General features: G+C 50.4%; 1 protein-coding gene across 2 annotated transcripts in view; it reads right to left on the bottom strand.

Moving 5' to 3' along the window:
• The window catches only part of DLGAP2 (DLG associated protein 2), a 715,150-nt gene that overhangs the window by 131,870 nt on the left and 563,210 nt on the right, over positions 1 to 20,070 (bottom strand). For both annotated transcript variants that reach the window (XM_067722012.1, XM_067722010.1), the window contains one exon: positions 15,520 to 15,585. In XM_067722012.1, the coding sequence (XP_067578113.1) occupies positions 15,520 to 15,585 (66 nt within the window). The remainder of the gene's footprint in view (positions 1 to 15,519; positions 15,586 to 20,070) is intronic.

Below are 20,070 nucleotides of genomic sequence, written 5' to 3'. Positions count from 1 at the left end.
CTGGCCAGGAAAGCAGTGGGAAGACCACGGGCCCTGGTGCAAGAATTCATTTTTCAAAGTATTTAGGGATCAGCCAGCACTGTGAAGCACATATGCACAGACATACACTTAACGTGTGTGTGTGCATGTGTGTGTACATACATAGCATTAAAACATAATTAATACGGTTGGTTTTTTCAGTGGCCGAAGAAGGTGACTAGAATAGAAATATCTCACCTTGGCCAAGCTTGATTCTCAGAACCCTAGAGAATTTACATATTAGTACCACAGTGTTTGGAAACTAAGGAAGGTAAAGCTCAAAGGTTCACCATAACTTACTTAAATCCACAGTAAATGGCAAAAGGAGAAATAAAAATTTTTATCTGACTCCACACCCTCCAGAAACACTAAAGCTGCCAGGAGACCTGGGCCCAAACCATCTTGAGGTCATTTCCTAGCTGATCAAGTAACTTGATTCTGAGACTCAATTCTTTATTGGAAAACTGGATCGTCACAATAGCTTTGCCGTGAGCTCCAATGTTATGTAATTGTCCGCTAGCTCTATTCCACATACCTTACGTCCACACCACCCAGACGTGTAGTATGTATTTGCCTTTTCCCTTTATAATGTGCATTTAAAAGTCCGTTTTTCACTTCGACTTGGTCTGCCACAACCAGAGATTAGACAGTTTGAAGACAAAGCAAACAAAACCCCACAATAGCTAATAGGCTCCGTCCCGGTAAACGAGGATGGAGCAGACAGATCTCATTACGCCCGGAATGCAATTTGGGTGCAGCAGCCAGTCCAGCTGGGGCAGGGCAGCAACAAACTCGATTTTGTGCCTGAGTCCCGTGGACAAGTCACCCAACCGGGGAAGGGAACGCTCAGTGTTCTGGACGGATCTGTGGGCGGCTCCCAGTCAGCACCGTCTGACACACACCAGACTCTGTAATCGAGCGGGGCCATCAGTTTTAATCACTCCTAAATGTTTCTACTGATGTCATTTCAACAAAACAGTCTGCAGATCTGCCTTGAGTGGAATTCAGTTAGGGAGTCGCTGTGACCCCGGGCGTTCCTTCTGGCAATTTCCCAGTTGTGACGCCCACGCCCCCGGACGCTTACTTGGGGCAAAGCCCCCTAATTCCCCACCCATATTCCATCACTACCCGGGGCCGTATTACAACGTGAGGCCTTGTTTTTGAAAAAGAAACACGGATTTGTGGCTCTGATGCAACGAGTACGTGGGTACCGACTTCTCGCGTTTTCATGGAACCAACAATCCAAGCGTGACAGCAAAGAGGGGCTTGCAAAGGCCACCTCCCGTCCCGACGAGGACAGTCATGTCCAGAGACGGTGCATCCCTTCTTCTAGCAGGCGCGGCTGCCTCGGGATGGAGGGTCCCCCACCAGGACGTTTACGCAGAGAAGCGCTCCTTAGTACTTTGCTAAGAGGAGCGACTCTTTTCCTTTCCTGGAGGTGGCCCAGGCAGTGCTGTCACTCATGTACACGGTGGGGAGAAACGCAGTGGGGACGGGTGTGGAAGTAGGGGGGAAAGGGGGCGTGTGCACCGGGGGTAGGGGACGGGGTGTGGGCCCCTCTACTGTGGCCTCTGCGCTCACCCTGCAGGTCCTGTCTTTCTCCCATCGCTGCAGGTCTGACTGCTCCAAATAGGCCTCAGGATGCCGCAGATGTCCGGCTTCTCCCTGGTCAGGAGGCGGGGGCTTTGGGGGCTGATGTGGTCCTGAGGGTGGAGGCCTCACAAATGGGATCAGAGCCCTGATAAAAGGGACCCCCGAGAGCCCCCAGCCCTTCCCCCATGTGAGGGCACAGCACGAAGACGCCGTCTGTGAACCAGGAGAGGCCCCAGCAGACACCAAATCTGCGAGCACCTTGACCTTGGACGTCCAGCCTCCAGAACTGGGAGAAACGAATGTCAGTCGTCTAAGGGGCCCGGCCGACGGTGTCCTGCTGTGGAAGCCCAGAGGACCGCGACTGCCGCCCCCCTTCCTCCACGTGGCTGACAGAATCCACCCCCAGGCCCCAAGCACGGTTCTTCCAGCGACGAAACCAGACACAACTTTCACGGCTCCGGCACCTTCCGTGCGCAGGAAGCCTATCCAAGCTGCTGGTTGGTCCAGCCTCAAGTGGCCGCCTTGGCCGCCACCCGCTCAGCCCGGCCTCACCTGCGTGGCACTGGGAGGGGGTGAGTGCAGAGCGCTGGTGCTGGGGCCCGGCGGGTGCCGTGGGCGTGCGGGCCCGTGGAAACGCTTTCTGGTGGTGTTGGCCTTTACCCTCGCCCTAATGAAGCCAGAAACCTGGACGATGAAGGAAAAGCTTCCCTTCCGTTTGCTGTTTGTTTGTTTACTTGGTTTAAAGAACATCATGTGGGCCCCACAAAATACGTGCAAGGGGCCCTCTGGGGGCTCGCAGGGGCTGCTGTCACTTCCAGACGCGCGTCTGCCCCCTGCTCAGGGTGAAACACACGCCACCGACCCCTGCAGCACGTGCCCTTCAGCACCCACATGACGTGCACCGCCCTCCGGGGCCTTGGGGGCTTCCTTCACAGCGCCCCCGGCAATCGCGGCTGCCTCTGCTCCGCACGCCGGGCGCGGCGGCTTCCCCACACCTGCAGCCGCTCCCCCCGGCCCCGGCACGTGCGTGTGCGCGAACGTGATCCTGAGTCTGCGTGCGTGTGTGCACAGCCTGCATGTACACGCACACCGTGCATGTATGTGCACGTGGTCGCGTGTGCTTGTCTGTGCATGTATGCGTGTGCACACACGTGCATGCATGCATGTGCACACGCATGTGCATGTACATATGTACGTGTGTGCACATATGTGCGCACATGAGTGTGTGTGCGTGCACTGCCTGCCATGCTTGTCTCTCTCTGGGGAAGGGACAGAGACCTGGTCTCTCCCTTTCCTCCCTGGTGGCCACCCATGCAAGTCTCTCATGCTGGGACCTTCTTCGTATGAAATGGAAGGATGACACCTGAGCCGGGCAGACTTTCACGCCCAAAGTGGGTTCAGCCACCATCCGTACACACAATAATCCTCTACGGCTTCTGCCCTAGGTGTCCAGCTAGATGCCCTCGTCCCACCCCGATGTGTCACTGTCCCCACGTGATCCAGACTCTATGTCATCCGTGCGTGGTCCTCGCCCCTGTCCCTCCTCGGGCCCTCACCCAGCTCTTCTCCATCACCTGATTCCCGGGCTGCAGCGCCAGTGCCCACATCCGGGATGCTGCACCTTCTCCCACCCCCGTATCATGAGATGGGAGCCACACCAGCCACGCGGTAGCGGTGGGGATGGGGGGAAGGACAAATAAACCAGTCCTACAAGTGAAGTGCTTTAAGCAGAGCCTGGAACTCCAGACCGGCCCGTTCAGTGTAAACCCAGGGGCCACCCAGTTTCCCCAGACCCACACGTCTACCATTTACTCAGACATGAGCGCTCCTGTCCTGAAGCCCTGTTGCATCCTCCTACCCAGCATAAACTGTTTTCACTCTTCTCTTGATACAGTTGCAACCACACTAAATTTTATAACATTTCATTTCATCGAGTTTTAAAAATGGAGTTTCAAATGCACTTGCAGATTCTGTGCGATGAGTAATAGGAAGCAGAAAACAGGGCTTCCCTGGTGGCGCAGTGGTTAAGAATCCGCCTGCCAATGCAGGGGACACGGGTTCGAGCCCTGGTCTGGGAAGATCCCACATGCCGTGGAGCAACTAAGCCCGTGCACCACAACTACTGAGCCTGTGCTCTAGAGCCCGTGAGCCACAACTACTGAGCCCGTGTGCCACAACTACTGAAGCCCGTGCGCCTAGAGCCCGTGCTCCGCAACAAGAGAAGCCCGCGCACCACAACGAAGAGTAGCCCCCGCTCGCCACAACTAGAGAAAGCCCGTGCAGCAACGAAGACCCAACGCAGCCAAATATAAATAAGTAAATTCATATACATAAAAAAGCAGAAAACACGTACATGAAATGTAAAAATCCCTGGGCTGCTCGGAATTAACCTCACTTTGTAGGATGTACGTGGCCTTCTGGGAAGATTGGTGTAAGCAAAAAAATGAGGGTTGAATTTAAAATCGGGCAGGGAGAGGACATCTTGTACTGGACAGAGAATCTTATTTCTGACTAATATGGACACTTGCGTCCCCTCCGATTCCACTTCCTCCCCACTCACTGTCTAATTCGGCACCAGCCCCACGTCTCCCGCTGCCCGCTCAGCAATGCCCACAGGATGCCTGCATAGCCCTTCTCTGCAGGGAGAGAAACGTGCTTGGTGAAAGCAAATCTAACCCCCTGCATGGCCTAAAAGAACCAAAGAATTTGAGAGAATATGTAGAGTTATTTGCATCTTTTGGTTCAACATCTAAACAGCATTTTGTACACAGCGGGGTTTCAATAAACACTTGACTGGGATGCTGGCTGGCTGGACCTCTGAGCTCTGCAGGGTTAGATGCTGTGCTGTTTATCACCATGCGAGCATGGGAGGGTACTGGGAGACGGGGGCCCTGACCTCTCGGCATGGGTTCTGTAACTTCCCCTGGTTCTACGATTATTTACTAAAGAGTGTGCCTTCTAGTTTTGAGGACTGGAGTGTAACTAGGAGCTTTTGCTGAGGAAGGCGGTAGCTCCCAGGCCTTGCTGCAGATGAGGTTGGGAAGTCTTGCCACCATTTTTGGGTTCAGGAACTCTGTCTCGTCAGTCTCCAGCCTGTATCTGTCTTGGAGGTGGGTGTACACTGGGTTACGAGAGGCTGGTGCGTACACAGATGGCTGGTGTTGGTGACAGCTAATGTCCCTGTGACAATACAATGCCTTTCTTCCTCTCTCCCTCCTCCTATTGCTGTTGGGCTGGGGGACACAGGGATTGCATCTTTGTAATAACTCTGCACAGGCTGGGGCCTGGGGCCATGTGGACGCTCCTGTCCGCTCCTCTACGCTGCCCCTGAGATGCCAATGTGTACAGTTAGAACAGCACAGCTGCATGCTCACCTCCCAGGCCAGAGCCAGGGTCACTGGGAAGCCAGATTAGAAACTTGGATGTCAGCCCTTCTTTAGAAAATGTTAGTAACATACACACAATTTGTCTAATGAGTCTTCAGATGAATGAGGAAAAGATACTAGAGCTTCCCGGTCTCCCCTTCACAGCCATGGCAGTGAGCTAGTGGGCATGTGTATTTGCAATCAGCTGGTATGCAGAATTTTCAGCAAGGAGATTGCTTGACAAAACCGATCACTATGTCGTTTGTTTTTAATTATTAATAACTTTGAATGTGGGTGCTTTGTTGTTTGGTTTGCTGTGAGTTTTGGCTTCACTTAAGAGTATGTGGTGAGGCACGTGGGGGAACCCGAGGGTTTGGGGCTGTAATTTTCTAAAACTAGACGCTAAAGTATCAATGCATTAAGGCTCAAGGAAGAATTCCCATACACCCATGGATACAGCAAATTCCCTTTAACCTCCATCCCTAACCTCTGGTAAGTTAATGACAATTTGCAGGAATAGTGATGTTCTGCTTAGGAAACTGTGTGAAATAAACAACTTTGATTATATTGTCAGGGTAAGTATAATACAATTCCTGGGTTATTTTTAGTCTATAGGGCGTTGTTACAGTTAAATTTTGTGTGTATTGGGTCATATTCCTGTCCTATAATGTAACTAAGTGCCTCCTTTCTGCGACTTGCATATGGAGTTCCACTGCAGTCTCTCCACCCAGGGCTCTCCCGCTGCAGCGTGGGAGCTGCGGGGTGCGGGTGAGTGGGCCCCCAGCCTTCACCCTGCCGCCTGGGTGACGCAGAGCAGGGGCAAGGGGCACTGATGCAAGGAGCCTTCTGCAACATTGTTAGTTACAAGTTTAATGTTAGTTACAGCTAGCATTTATTTGAATCAAATCTGTGATTTGGGAGAGCTAAAACGGACACAACATATGTACGCTCTTTATTCCATTTTGATAAGACGAAGCATAATGTTGTTCTTTTAAATTACTAAACAGACTTTGGGGTTCAAATTTGTCCATGTGGCACATTGTCATAGGCTATACAGCCATCATCCCAAGGAAGACCCTCACCTGTGAAAACACTTTTCAGCTCCATTTTGTGGTGAAAATGGGGATGCTTGCATATAACAAAGGTTTTCTGCTGAATTAAGTCATGGCCTGGAGAGCAGTTTCTGATCGAGAAGCTGGAGCACATACAGACACGCATCCAGTTCCTGAATCCAACCGGTGAAGCAGATAAACACATGCGCTCACATACACCTGTTGTTCTATGTTTATTCCGGGTGCAACTCATTATCAGCCCCATAACAATTCAATTTCAGGTGCCAAATACAACAAACTAGATACACTGGACCGGACACAGGATATTTTGGTTTCTTGGGGAAGGAAGACGTTCCCACCCTGGTTTAGCTCAGAGCCGGAGTGGCCGCTGATTCATCAGGGACCCGGTTCAATCGCTGACCTCTGTGGGCTTCAGGCTCCGCACAGGTGCACTGAGGATGCTGCGGGGTTCAACTCACTGGGCTAGGTGCCCAGCGGGAGCAGGGAGCACCGCAGGGGTCCTCGGAGACACCCAAGTCCCCTTCCCGCTCCTCTCCCACTTGGTCCCCTGCATTGCCAAGGGCCATCTCACTCTTGATGCCAACCATAAACATGGAATATTGGTAAAATTTCTCAAAAGCCCAGGGCATCCGCTACCTTTCATTTTTCACAAACTACAGAGTTCCTCTAGAAGCCCAGCACTGGGTCAGATAATTCTGCTCCCTTCCCTGCCAGCTGACCGTTCATTTCCTATATCCCGGATGCCAGACTTCACAGGCTCGAACACCCGAAAAGATCAGCACGCCGCCCCGTTTCTACCTAATGCTGCATCCACTCGACAAGACAAGCGCATCTCCGGATGGCTTCTGACTCACGTTTGAACGCACGTGTGCCTGTGAGTCTCCTGCAGTTGGAGCGGCGAACCCTTACAGGCACACGAATCTTCAGAATCAAAGCGCAGTCTTGGAATCCGTGTTTTCAGCTTTTGCAACCTGCATACAAATTTAGTAGCCATGGACATCGTGTTCTAGACTAACACTGAGGAAACCAGACATCCAGGAGCTGGCGCCCATCTTCCCGGATACGACCTCCGCCTACGCATCCCTCACTCTTTCAGGCTTGGATTAGTGAAGGCGGGCGGGTGACAGCAGAGTGGTCATGACGATCACAAGGTGACAGTAAAGATGATGAAAGCTAACGTGCACCAAATGCTAATAAGGCTTGCTAAGGTCTTACACTTTTGGGTTTAATCATCCTAATAATCCCGGGAGGTAGGAAAGTCCCCTTAAGGCTTCCCCTTTATTTGTAATAAACAGGGAATCAAAGGCACAGTAAAATCAGGTGGAGGTGAGGTTCCCAGGTGCTGGATCAGGTGGATGCGAGGGCTTCGGGGCTGCCTCGGTGCTTCTGTCCAAGACAGACGGCGGGATCCCTCTCATCTCCTGCCCGGTTCTACAGGGCGCAACTCTGCCAGCAGCTTCCCGCCCACGCCCATCGTGCCCCACACACGAGATGCCTTGTGCATTGGCACCTAGTCCCCCCCCACACACACATCCGAGGTTTCCTTCAGCGACACTTGCCCTACTATGTGTGATGTGCTTTGATATTTTCTACTCTCTACATTCCATACTTTCCTGTTCTTTTTTTATTTAAAAAATTGCTGGTTGCGACCCAGTAACTTGAATTCACGACCCACTGAATGGGTTGCAGCCCACGGTTTTACAATCAGTGTCATGGAAATAGAAACAGGAGAGATAGGAAACGAAATGAAAATTACATGCTGACTCAGCAAGCGGCCCACTCAACGGACGGTCTCTTCTCTGATTAGATGGCTCATCCGTCACCCTCCTCCCTTCCTGTCGGGATCTGCCTCCACCCAAGACCATGTCACCCAGCGCAAAGGCCATCGCTTACTTGTCATAGAAGCTGACGGCTTGAGGCGCTATTGCAGCAGAAGTGTCATTTCAGGAGGAATGGCTTTGAAAGGCGAAAAGAAGACTTCCTGTGTTACTCAAATTTGCATGCGTGTGCGTGTGTATACAAAGACAAATGCACGTGTGGAAATACTTGCTTCCTTTAAGACAGACGGATTTCTGCAGGAATGGACCAGAGAGTGGGTGTGTTGCAGACGTAAGAGCATCTGGGCAGAATCAGGAGGCGGGGCTGAGGGGATGCCCCCTGAGTCTGGCTGGGTCTCCGGCAGAAAGAAGCACGTGGAAGCTAGGGTCTCCTTATGCTCCGCCACGAGACAAGCCCAGCGTCCTCACCGGGTCCCTGGCACCTTTTCTGACCTCACATCCCTGCACCCTTGTGACATCTACACGCTGTCCGCTAGACCCAAGTCCAACCTCCACTGAGTTATCAAGCTCTGAGCCCAATGCGATTCTATTTTGCCATAATCCCATATTGAAATGCTGATTTTATCAACAGGTACATAAAAAGATGCTCAAGACAATTAATCACCGGGAAAATGCAAATTAAAACCGCAATGAGATATCATCCCACACCTGTCAGAATGGCCGTCATCAAAAAGACTAGAAATAAGTGTTGGTGAGGGTGTGGAGAAAAGGGAACCCTTGTGCACTGCTGGTGGGAATGTAAATTGGTGCAGCCGCTATGGAGAACAGTATGGAGGTTCCTTAAAAAACTAAACATAGAGCTACCATATGATCCAGCAATTCTACCCCTGGGTATGTATCCAAAGGAAATGAAAACACTAATTTGAAAAGACACATGCACCCCAGTGTTCACTGCCGCACTATTTACAATAGCCAGGACATGGAAGCAACATAAGTGTCCATCGACAGAAGAATGGATAAAGAAGATGTGGTATGTATGTGTATATATATACACACACACACACACACACACACACACACACACACACAATGGAATATTACTCAGCCATAAAAAGAATGAAATCTTGCCATCTGTGACAACATGAATGGACCTAAAGGATATTGTGCTAAGTAAAAATAAGTCAGACAGAGAAAAACTGTTACTAAATGATCTCACATATGTGGAATCTAAAAAATAAAACAAATGAACAAATATAACAAAACAGAAACAGAGTTATAGATACAGAGAACTAACAGGTGGTTGTCAGAGGGGAGGGGAGAGGGGAGGAGAGAAATAGATGCGGGAGATTAAAAGGGACAGACTGCCAGTTACAAGATAAATGAGTCATGGGGGTGACACCTACAGTGTGGCGAACACGGTCGATAATAATGTCGTATCTTTGCGTGGTGAGAGGGGGTCAAAAGGTACAAACTCCCAGTTACAAGATGACTAAGAACTCGGGATACGATGCACATGATAAACAGAAGCAACACTGCTGTGTGTTATACAGGAACGTTGTTAACAGTAAATCCTAAAAGTTCTCATCACAAGGAAAAATACTTGTTCTATTTCTTCTCTTTTGTATCTATATGGGATGATGCATGTTCACTAAACTTACTGGGGTCATCACTTCACGATGTATGTAGGTCACATCGTTATGCTGTACACCTCAACTTACAGAGTGGTGTGTGTTAATTATATCTCAATTAACTGGAAGGAAATAAACTTGATGTACAATTTGCAAAAAAAAAAAGGCTTATTTTACTCAGAATGAATTCATCTAGCTACTTTTTGATTAGTATTGATACTTTGTGGTTTAAAAAAAAATGATTTCAAAGCCAAAATGTCATCTTGGGAGTTGTCTCTCTTTGTTTTCTGCATTATTTTTTACTAAAATCCCCCAATTTTCGTGCTGTTCAGGGGAGGGTCTGGAAGCACAGTTCTCTGTGAGGGTTGCTCTGTCCAAGGGCACGTGTGGCCGTGTTTGCCTGGGGTTTGGGGGACGCTCAGAGCAGCCTCCTGGATGGAAAGCAGCCTCCAGGTTTGCAGGACTGGGGCTGAGAAACCCCAGTCCGGAGCTGACTGAATGGGATACAGCTGGTGGGCTTAACCGTGAGAGTCCCTCTCCCACCCTCTCCTGAGCTTCTCCTCCCTCTGAGGCCCGTCTGTCCCCTCCCTGTGGGCCTGGTGATTCCGCTGGTTGGACCACTGATGCATCCCCGGTAGCCCTGGGTCAGGCTCACAGCCCCGCACATTCCATATGAGCCTGTTTCTCTCCATCTGCAGAAGCCGGAGGGTGGGACAGTGTCTAACTCCTGATCATGAAGTATTTACACACCGGGCACCTTGTCTGGTCCCGCCGCTCCAGACCTGCGGTCACCCTGCGACCTTTCAGAAGTCCTGGCGGGAGGGGCCTTGGTACAGCCCCCCATCACCCCGCACCTTCCAGGAGGAGCCCTGCCCAGGCCAGCATCTGGGTCCATCACTAGAGCACTTTTTTTTTTTTTTTTTTTTTGCGGTACGCGGGCCTCTCACTGTTGTGGCCTCTCCTGTTGAGGAGCACAGGCTCCGGACGCGCAGGCTCAGTGGCCATGGCTCACGGGCCCAGCCGCTCCGCGGCATGTGGGATCTTCCTGGACGGGGCACGAACCCACGTCCCCTGCATCGGCAGGCAGACCCTCAACCACTGCGCCACCAGGAGAGCCCATAGAGCATGGTTTTTCAGAATGCATCCTTAAGGTCCCGAGTTCACACGCTGCCCTGATGGACGCGCTGAATAGAGTTCAGGGGCGACCCCATGCCCACGCGGCCCTCCCTGCCCGCCCCCAGCCCCCTGGAAAGGTGCGGGTCCTGACGCATGGCCCCCTCGGTGCTCAGGTGTTTGGCAGCAGGAATGGCCTTACAGCTCCTCTGTGTCTGGAAACCTGCTCATCCCTGGGACCCCAACTGAAGCCACCCTGCTCACCAGGCTCTCTAGGTCCCTAGTCTGCAGCAATTTGATTTTGGTCACAGTATAGAGAGTACTGTCAGTGCCTCTCTAACTGCACTGAATTCCTTTTCTCTTATACACACAGCGGTGACGCACTTGGCTTCTTCTAACTCCTCAGTGTGTGGAGGCTGCTGGGTCAGGGAGCTAGTTGGTCATGCACGTGGGCACATCCTTCAGCGCAGAAAAGGCTCAGTAATTGTTGTTTGAGTGAAATCTGCTATAGACTGAATGTCTGTGTTCCCCCAAAATTCATGTGTTGACTCCCAACCGCCAAAGTAATGGTGTCAGGGGGGCCTTTGGGAGGTGAGAGGTTATGAGGGTGGGGCCCCCAGGATGGGATTAGTGTCCTTCTAACAGAGACCCAACAGGGTCCCCAGCCCTTCCTCCCCGTGAGGACACAGGGAGAAGACGCCACCTGTAAGCCAGGAAGAGGGTCCTCAGCAGACGCTGAATCTGCCAGCTCCCTGATCTCGGACCTCCAGCCTCCAGAACTGGGAGAAGTAAATGTCTGCTGTTTATAAGCCCCCAGTCTGTGGCATTTTTTTTCTTTCACCGTAGCCCAAATGTAGTAAGACAAAGCCACACATGCACTGATGGAGGAGTGAATGCATCAAATAAAGATTTACTGTGTGAGGAGGGGAACCAACACAGGAGAAGGTACCGTAATTCATTCGGCAGCAGCCAGGCTTGGAAACTGTGCAAGGTAAACACTGATATTTAGCATAAAAGCTAGGCAGTGCACTCCAGAAATCTAGATGAAAAATCCCAATCTCCTAAGTTCTATAGACACGTGTTAGTAGCTTTAAAACTGATTTGATTTGTTTGTACAAAGTTTTAACATTAAATTGTCAAATAAATACATCTTTTGGACTGTCACCTTGATTAGCTGGCATGTGACCTTCCCTCCTCTGCAGCACGTGACGGGGACTCGACGTCACACGCTGGGAGGAGCGTTCCCTGAGGGGTGTCGGGATCCCCAAGGGGCAGGTGGGTAGGAGGGGGCTGCACGTCCTGAGGGGTCTCTGCTGTGGAGGAGGGAGGATGGAGGGACGCAGTAAATAGATACATTGTTACTGTCCAGAGAGAACCTTGGCAAGGCACCATGTCCACTATGTCTAGAAACTTCTAGAAATTTCCCTGAAGGAAATAAGTGTGGACGCCCCTCGAGTTACAGAGTTACACATCTATATGTACACGTAGGGGTGTTAATAAAAGGACACAAAAATAAATGTCCAAAAGAGGAGTTCTTTTAAAATGAGTTACGTATTATAATTACTTTGAGATATTCATGCAGTTAGATGGTGTGCAGACGTCAGACGCCATCTAACATCCTTTATATAAAAATATTTTCACAACATGTGCCTGTCCTGAAGAAGGCTTTAAGTATTGGCAGGTATTATTTTATATGCAGGTATTTTTAAAATTACATAGTGTGCCTGTTTTCTCCGTGCTGTCTCATATAATATCTGCCTAATATTCTTTAATTGATCATTTCATTTTGTCTGCCTTTTTTCATTTCAGTTTGCAATTGACTTGCCAGTGCAAAATCTGGTTCAACAAAACAGTCTTCATAAATGCTTATAAATTACCAACTCTTTACAACTGACTTAAATTTAACATTCGCGGGAATGAAGAAAACCCATTATTAACGATCACATCTCCTATAAATGAGCCAATGTCACAAAAATTACTGGTAGGGCAATTTAATTTCAGTGTGTCTGAGGGCCTTCTCTCAAAATGTTTCTCCTAGAAAAAGTGGGTTTTCTCTTCCATTGTAGTCCTTTTGAATGTGCTGTATTAATCCACTTTTATCACTGACTTTAATTTCATAGAAACCTTCTTTATCTTCCTCTGTTCCATGGCCATTTTCCTCATCATAAAGTTACTTTTCATACATTACACCCTATGAGCTTCAGAGAATGTCTGTGCCCTAAAATGGAATTGTTAATGGCAAGGGCATGGGGTGTGGTACTCACTTCTAAAAAGATGACTTTACTCATTTGTCTTGTCTGTCACTAGAGAAGATTTTAGGGTTTTCAGTAAATGTCACTCACCTTTCCTTGGAGTTTTTAGACACTGAGGCCAATTGGGAAAAAAAAAAAAAAAAAAGATTGGTATTTTGAACGGGACCAGAGGCAAAGGCTCCTGCCTTGTTTTGTGCCTTTAGCCTCTACTGGCTGCAAAACGTCCCTCAGTGCTCTGTAAATGACAATGACTCATTTCACCGCAAGAGCATTAACATCACTATAAAGCATTTTAAATTTTAATGTGGGACGGTAGAATCAGAGACTCGGAGGAGATGTTAAAAACCTGTCCAGTCTCACCCTCTCGATTCAGAGATAAGGAAACTGGAAAACCCAGTTTGGAAAATAAAACGTCTAAAATTATGGTGCTTGCTCCCAACTAGTCATTGTAATAACACTGGGAACATAACTGATTCCTTCTCTCCTTCTCTCCGCCCTTCCTCCCCCACCCTCCTTCCTTCCTTCCTTTTCTTTTTTTTAAAGCTTCCTATAAATTATCCTTTCACACACTTTACATCAGCATCCCTGACCCGAGGTGCGAGTTAGAATCACGTAGGGAACTTTTCTAGACAATAAGCCCACCAGGGACCAGTATTTAAATGCCCCCCAGGTGACAGGGACCCACGACAGGCAGGTTGACCCTCATGTTTCAGCGAAGGGGCTGCTCAAGACCCCTGGATCCCAGTGCGAACGCGCCTGGCGGGGGCGCCTCGGTGCTACGTCCACTGGCTGGTCCACTGGCTACTTGGCTTGCCCGACAGCTGATGCAGGGTTTCCCTTCCCATCAGAACCCACCGCCGCCCACTCACCACCACAAGTGGGAAACTGGGCAACATTTCGAGAACTCTTTTGTAGCCAACGTCACCAAATCCTTCTGTCCGTTTCTTCCCAAGTCCTTTAAAATCTGACTGTTCTCATTATAACCACCAACCATCACCTCATGTCCACACTGTAGGAACGGCACTAAGTACTTTCTGTGCCTAAACATTATGGTGGCTTCTAAAAAAACTTTAAAATAGAATTACCATAGGACAAAGCATTTGCACCTCTAGGTGTCCCCCCAAGAATTAAGTCCAGGCCCTTGGTGCCCTTGGGCTGAGACAGCACCCCGAGTGCCACGTGCTGTCCAGAGGTGGACGGCAGCCTCTGAGTCAGCCTCAGGTTCCTGCTGCCACGGAGACGGAAATGTGGCCTCAGGATGCATAGGTCTTATGTTTTGGCAGGTCCCCCTCCCTCTAAAAGCCTGTCACAGAAAAGAACTGGTGCCGCAGACACAACTGTGATGCTGGAAAATCTTAGAGCCAGTACAAATGCAGGTGAGCTATTGTCAAAGCCTCACGAGACAGAAGTCAGATGAGTCATCCATTCATGCGGAAGCGTCGCAGAGTGAAACAAAAAATAACGCGTGCTTATCGCAATGGGATAGCCAGTGTTCCTTCTAAATAAAGAGGAAAAATAATTTTATTGGCCTATTTCCAAGTAGAGGAAGGCCTGGTTAGACTGGCAAGTTAGAAATAAAGTTCTAACTCAATCACAGTGGATAATACACTGTCATTCTTTTAGGACTACACCTGGTTTCGTAATTTTACGTTGGAAAGCAACCTTTCTCTGGTTCTAATTTCCTTTAAAAGAAAGCGAAGCTTTACACTGAAGGACTCCTGCGATTTGCAATATTATTCTCTGAGCCAGTCAAACGAGCAACAGAGTCACTGGCTAACCATCAGATATCAATTAAGAAAAACTCGAATTTAAATAGAAATCAAGCTTATGATCCACAAGACAGCCTCTGCGCGGTCACAGCAGATGGCCGTCAGGAGCCGAGAAGGCAGCCGGAAGCCTTTGAGGCTGGCGAGTAACCGTGTTAGGTGCAGGGCCAGGAACCCAGAGCCACGGAGAGGGTGTCTTTTCTCAGTTACATTCCATGTGGATCTCATTCAGCCTTCTGACGCTGAATTCATCCAGCACTCCCCATTTCTAAAGGAGCATCTGCCCCGTTTCATGTAAGCCCGACTCCTGTCAAACGGTGATGGCCAACTCCAGCTCCAGCTTCACTGTGTCTGTGGCAGCAGACAGATAAAATTTCCACGTGATTTCTACGAGCGCCGGGGAAAAGAGAATGTGATAGTAACTCAGAGCTCCCTTGGAAGCAAGCGTATAGTTGCACTCGGCACCCAAGCCACGTGGAGCTGGGCCTGCCTGGAGAAACCAGCTGTTTTATGTCAAGTAACAAGAGTTACCTGAGAAAAATGCAAATACAAAAGCTTTTCCCTCCCTTAGATTGACTTAGGGTTTCGTGACGAAGGAGGGAAGGAGAGATGCGTCATCCTCCGTGTGCGGACAGGTCTCAATTATGTTAATGCAGTTTTGCTGATTAATAATATTAATTATGTAAATAACCGCCTTAATGATTAATCTGGGATGATCTGGAGCCAACTGTGTTCTCATCTAGATCTTCCATAATGTTTACAAACCGCTATTTAAAAAAAATTTCACTGCATCTTACTTAGTTCTCATTAGGACCCCCTAAAGTCGAATGTATACTTAAAACATTTTGCGGGGAGGGTCACCGGTGACGGACGTGCACGTCGCCCCCGCCCGGAACGCCCGTCTGCTCTGTGCCGCACTGGTGTGTACTCTACCTAGATCCTCCTTGGCCGGCCCCGGAAAGCTGATGCCCGGCTGGACCAGGTCCCCGCCCTCTTCCTCTGCAAAGAGAGAAACAAAGTCACTTTTCAGTATGTTGCTGGTGTGGCCCGCATAAGCACAACGCATCCCCTACACGCCCCCGCGACGCTCAGGCACGAGCCACGCTTTCCGGCTTACGCCACGGCTCGGGGCTGGCGTTTGGGGCCGAAGCCCAGGAACCACCACCTTTTCTGACAACAGTCCTGCGGTCGCAGGTGCACGTTTGCCCCACGGAGGCGCCGCCTTAGGTCGCCGTGCAAGGGATTCACGGCTGCTCCTTGGTCTCCTGCAGACTTTGTAGACTTTGTCTGCATGTGAACTGGATTCTGTAAACTCGGCCGCACGATTGTTTCCCGGCTGGTGAGTCCCCTGTGAGCCCTACACGGTCCTGAGCACGACTCCTCTGACGTCTGGAAAGTCTTGTACTACCTGAGGCCTCATCTGGCAAAATTGGAAGCCTGCAGTTACTGTTGTCATCTTAATACTCGTTAACCTTAGGTCAATTTTGTCCACATCTCATTTCCTTCTGTTGTGACAACAGGTCACCAGCATTGATTTTCGATTGCTGGGTCTGTGATCAGTGCAGAAGCAGACACGGCATTCTTAGAGGGACACGTCATGCGGCTGTATAAGGTCTCGGGGGTCATCTCGCTCTGGCCCTCCCTACCCAGATGAGGCAACAAAGCCAAAGGGACAAAAGGCCTGGGCTCTGTGTCCAGCCGGCCCTGGGGAGCTGGACACAGACACAGCAGCGGCCTTCCGTCCTGGGCTCCGCTCGGCGAACCAGGCGCCTTGGTCTGCCGGCCGCTCTGGGCCCCATGAGTGCTACCCGGCAGCTTAGATCTGCTGATGCCCAGGGACTGTCTGCCCCGCGATGCGCGGGGGGCAGACAGCAGGTCTCCATACAGAGACAGGGAGTTTCAGATAAGCTTCATATATGTGCCATCATTTGGGTGTGTGGTCCGTAAATATCATTCTAAATATAATTACATAGTCAGACGTGTGTTCACGCAGGCTTCCAACATCCGCGAATAAGCTTTGGGCAAACATTCTAGTCGGACATCCATTCTAGCAATCCTAAATGCAGTTACCATGTTATAGTCGCGGGGGGCTTCGTTTTAGGACATTGTGATCAGCCCACTGACATTTTCACCATCTTCAAGTCAGCAAATAGGCACCTTCCTCTTTCAGCAAGTTTACAGGACGTTAAAGAGAGAAAGGTAGGGTTATTTGTAGTGAGGTGGATGGACCTAGAGTCTGTCACACAGAGTGAAGTAAGTCAGAAAGAGAAAAACAAATACCGTATGCTAGCACATATATATGGAATCTAAAAAAATAAAATAAAAATGGTTCTGAAGAACCTAGGGGCAGGACAGGAATAAAGATGCAGACGTAGAGAATGGACTTGAGGACACGGGGACGGGGAAGGGGAAGCTGGGACAAGTGAGAGAGCGGCATGGACATATATACACTACCAAATGTAAAATAGATAGCTAGTGGGAAGCAGCTGCATAGCACAGGGAGATCAGCTCAGTGCTTTGTGTCCACCTAGAAGGGTGGGATAGGGAGGGTGGGAGGGAGGGAGATGCAAGAGGGAGGGGATATGGGGATATATGTATACGTATAGCTGATTCACTTTGTTATACAGCAGAAACTAACACACCATTGTAAAGCAATTCTACTCCAATAAAGATGGTAAAAAAAAAAAAAAAGAAAGAAAGGTAGGGGGTTTGGCCATGAAAGATGCTGTGGAGCTGTGGAATTTACCATGTCTCAGGTAAATTGTGGTGGAATTTCATCTTACGGGGTCTCCCAGGCACTGCTTTTAAGATATATACAATATACATGAATATACATGTATATATGTCTAATAAATGTCTGTCTGAATTGGGGTAAGTATTTTAGAGAGACCTTATTCGAATGCATTCACATAATTCAGCTGCGCCCCGTTTTTCATGGCTAAGAGTACTTCTTGCACGTTTGAAGTCTTGTTTTACTGCTAATAAGCCATCGATGACAAAGCTGGCTGGTCAGGTGACCACAGGGTAATATGAAACTCAAGATGCCGTGTTTCATTTGTTTAGAAGCATAATGCAATAGGATGCACAGTGCTAATTAAATACGGTTGCCACGGAGACTATGTTCACGTGGTCAGCATTATTAACTTGAAGCCCGTCTACGTTAGGTGGGGTAGAAGAGAATTAGGAGAATAAACCGAAACAGTGAACCTTCGATTTCGATCCCATTTGTTCTCTTTGAACACACACACACAGAAACAAAGGGACGAGCTTTACCAGTATGAATCTGAACGAGCAGCTGACATCACACAGTGGAACCGCGAGCACGCGCTGAACTGACAAAGACGCCCAGCGGATGCAGATGAACAGACAGAACCCAGCGCAGCGCAATCAACCGGCAGCTTCACAAAAGGGCGAGTCTCATTATCCCGAGAACGAGACTCCAAGGACGCCGCCTGAGGCGGTGCGGAGGCCAGCCCTGGATCGTGAGGGTGGACGCCACCAGCTGCCTATTCCCCCTCCGCTTGTCCTTCCTCAGATCAGATAAAGTGAGGCCTCAGAGCGGCTACACTTAGGGAAAACCTTTCAGTCAAACACGTGGAATGTGGGTTAAGGGCAAATGCATTAGACGTTTCTGTTTCTGGTTTTACCTCTTAGCCCCCTGAGCCTCGTTCAAAGCGTGTGTTGGTGTCATTAGTGGCCGCGATCCTGCCTTATCCAACCAGCTTTTTCTTTGCAGCTGGTTTTGTGTATCTGCCCGATACCTACTCACAGCCCAGAGCACTGATCCGGGCACCGTCCTGTTCACATGCACCGACGGGGTCTGCGGGCCGGTCACCCAACGTCCTGTGTCCGCAGCGGGACGAGAACGTCCGAGGTGACCGGCGAAGGAAGCACGTAGGGCGCAGGGCACGTCTCCTCCTCTGATACCTCTCGGTCCCCAAAGCTGCCCCTGCCAGGCTTACAGAGATGTGCCAGCACGGGTTCTTCCCGATTCCAGTCTCTGACCCAGCCTGCACCAAGGAGAGGAAGCATCTCTCCTGCCAGTGCTGCACAGACAAGTGGCGGGACCAGGGAGCAGCCCGGCTGGAGCAATGAGCCGGCAGCTCGGGGCTGCGCGTGAGACCCCCGGGGACTGCAACACCTCCCCGGCCACATGAGCACACCACAGCCTGGGGAGGGGTGGGGCAGCCACCGTGCAGATCACACATGTGAGATTAATCACGCTGTAAAATGAGGAGTGCCTGCACTGGACACCATGTTCACATTTCAGCATGTTTTCTTTGCAAAAATAGAAGCGTGCCACAGACTGAAAACGTTTGGAAATCATCCACAGACACGTCTGAGTGCATCTAGTGAGTTCTGGTCTTCACTAGAGGTTCGGCCCTTCACTCTTAGGGCTCTGGACCCTCCTCCCTGCACACTGGGTGCTGACAATACCTTCCAGATGAGTTCACCTTATGGATTAATCGTCTTACTTACCAAGTCGCTAACACATGACCTAGTGATTCGATAACACCTCTGGGTGAATTGTAAGCAGGTCTTTTTGTGGTTCTGGGCCACGGTGCTTCTTCAAAGGGTCAACGCCTAATTCCACGTGTGCACCGAACTTCTCCCAGATGAAATCCAGGTAAGGGGGGATCAAACGCGGCTGGTGGAGCTGAGCTACCACCACGGAAGCACCATGCGGGCCCGTCTCTGAAACTGCCTGCACACGTCAGACAGTCGCCACCCTCGTCCCCTGCACCCGGGAGCTGAGGAAGTTATCCGAGAGAATCCTACGATCCAGGGCGTGGCCATCATCTCAGAGGACGACCGGTGTCTGCCGCCTCTTCTCACGGACGCACTGCTCACGCCCCCTCAAGGGGGACGGGGTCAGCTCGGGGTGTCCTCACGGTCAGACCTCACATGCACGTTCCAGGTGGTTGTGGCATCCACCCTGTGCAATGAGGACCAGAGAGGCGGGCGTGTCACCTGGGGAAGAGAGACACTGGATGCGGGGGGCCCTGCTGGGACAGAAACGAGAGCCGTGGGTACAAGAGCCCATAGCGGGCGCGGAGACAAGGAGGCCGGGATCTGAGGTCCCGAGAAGCAAAGGCCTCACCTCAATGCAGACCAAAGTCGGGTCCCGAGTAAAGAACCCCCCAGTGAGGGTCAGAGCCAAGTGTGCTGGCAGCACCGTGTCAGAATGAGAACTGGCTTCACTGCGCTGTGCGCGTGGCCATGGGAGCGTCTCCTGCTTCACGGAGAGGGTCCTTCAGGAAGCGACGGGGCCGAGCACCTAACACAGCCCCTGCCCCGCCCCCGCCTTCCTCTCGTCCTCCCACTGGATATGAGCCAGGACTCGGCCCCTTTTCCAGTCTCAGGAAATGAGGGCTGGCATCGGGACCACCTGGGTGGTCAGCAGCTGGGTCTGCTTCCCAGCTGGCTTTTGGTCATTTGGCCAGATTTTGGTGAAGCAGAGATGAAAAGTGACATGTATGATAA

The sequence above is a fragment of the Pseudorca crassidens genome, chromosome 21 (genome assembly GCF_039906515.1).
Source record: "Pseudorca crassidens isolate mPseCra1 chromosome 21, mPseCra1.hap1, whole genome shotgun sequence".
In the NCBI taxonomy this organism is placed as follows: Eukaryota; Metazoa; Chordata; class Mammalia; order Artiodactyla; family Delphinidae; genus Pseudorca; species Pseudorca crassidens.
The sequence above is the reverse complement of the archived record's forward strand: the minus strand, read 5'-3'. Positions and strand labels throughout refer to the sequence as shown.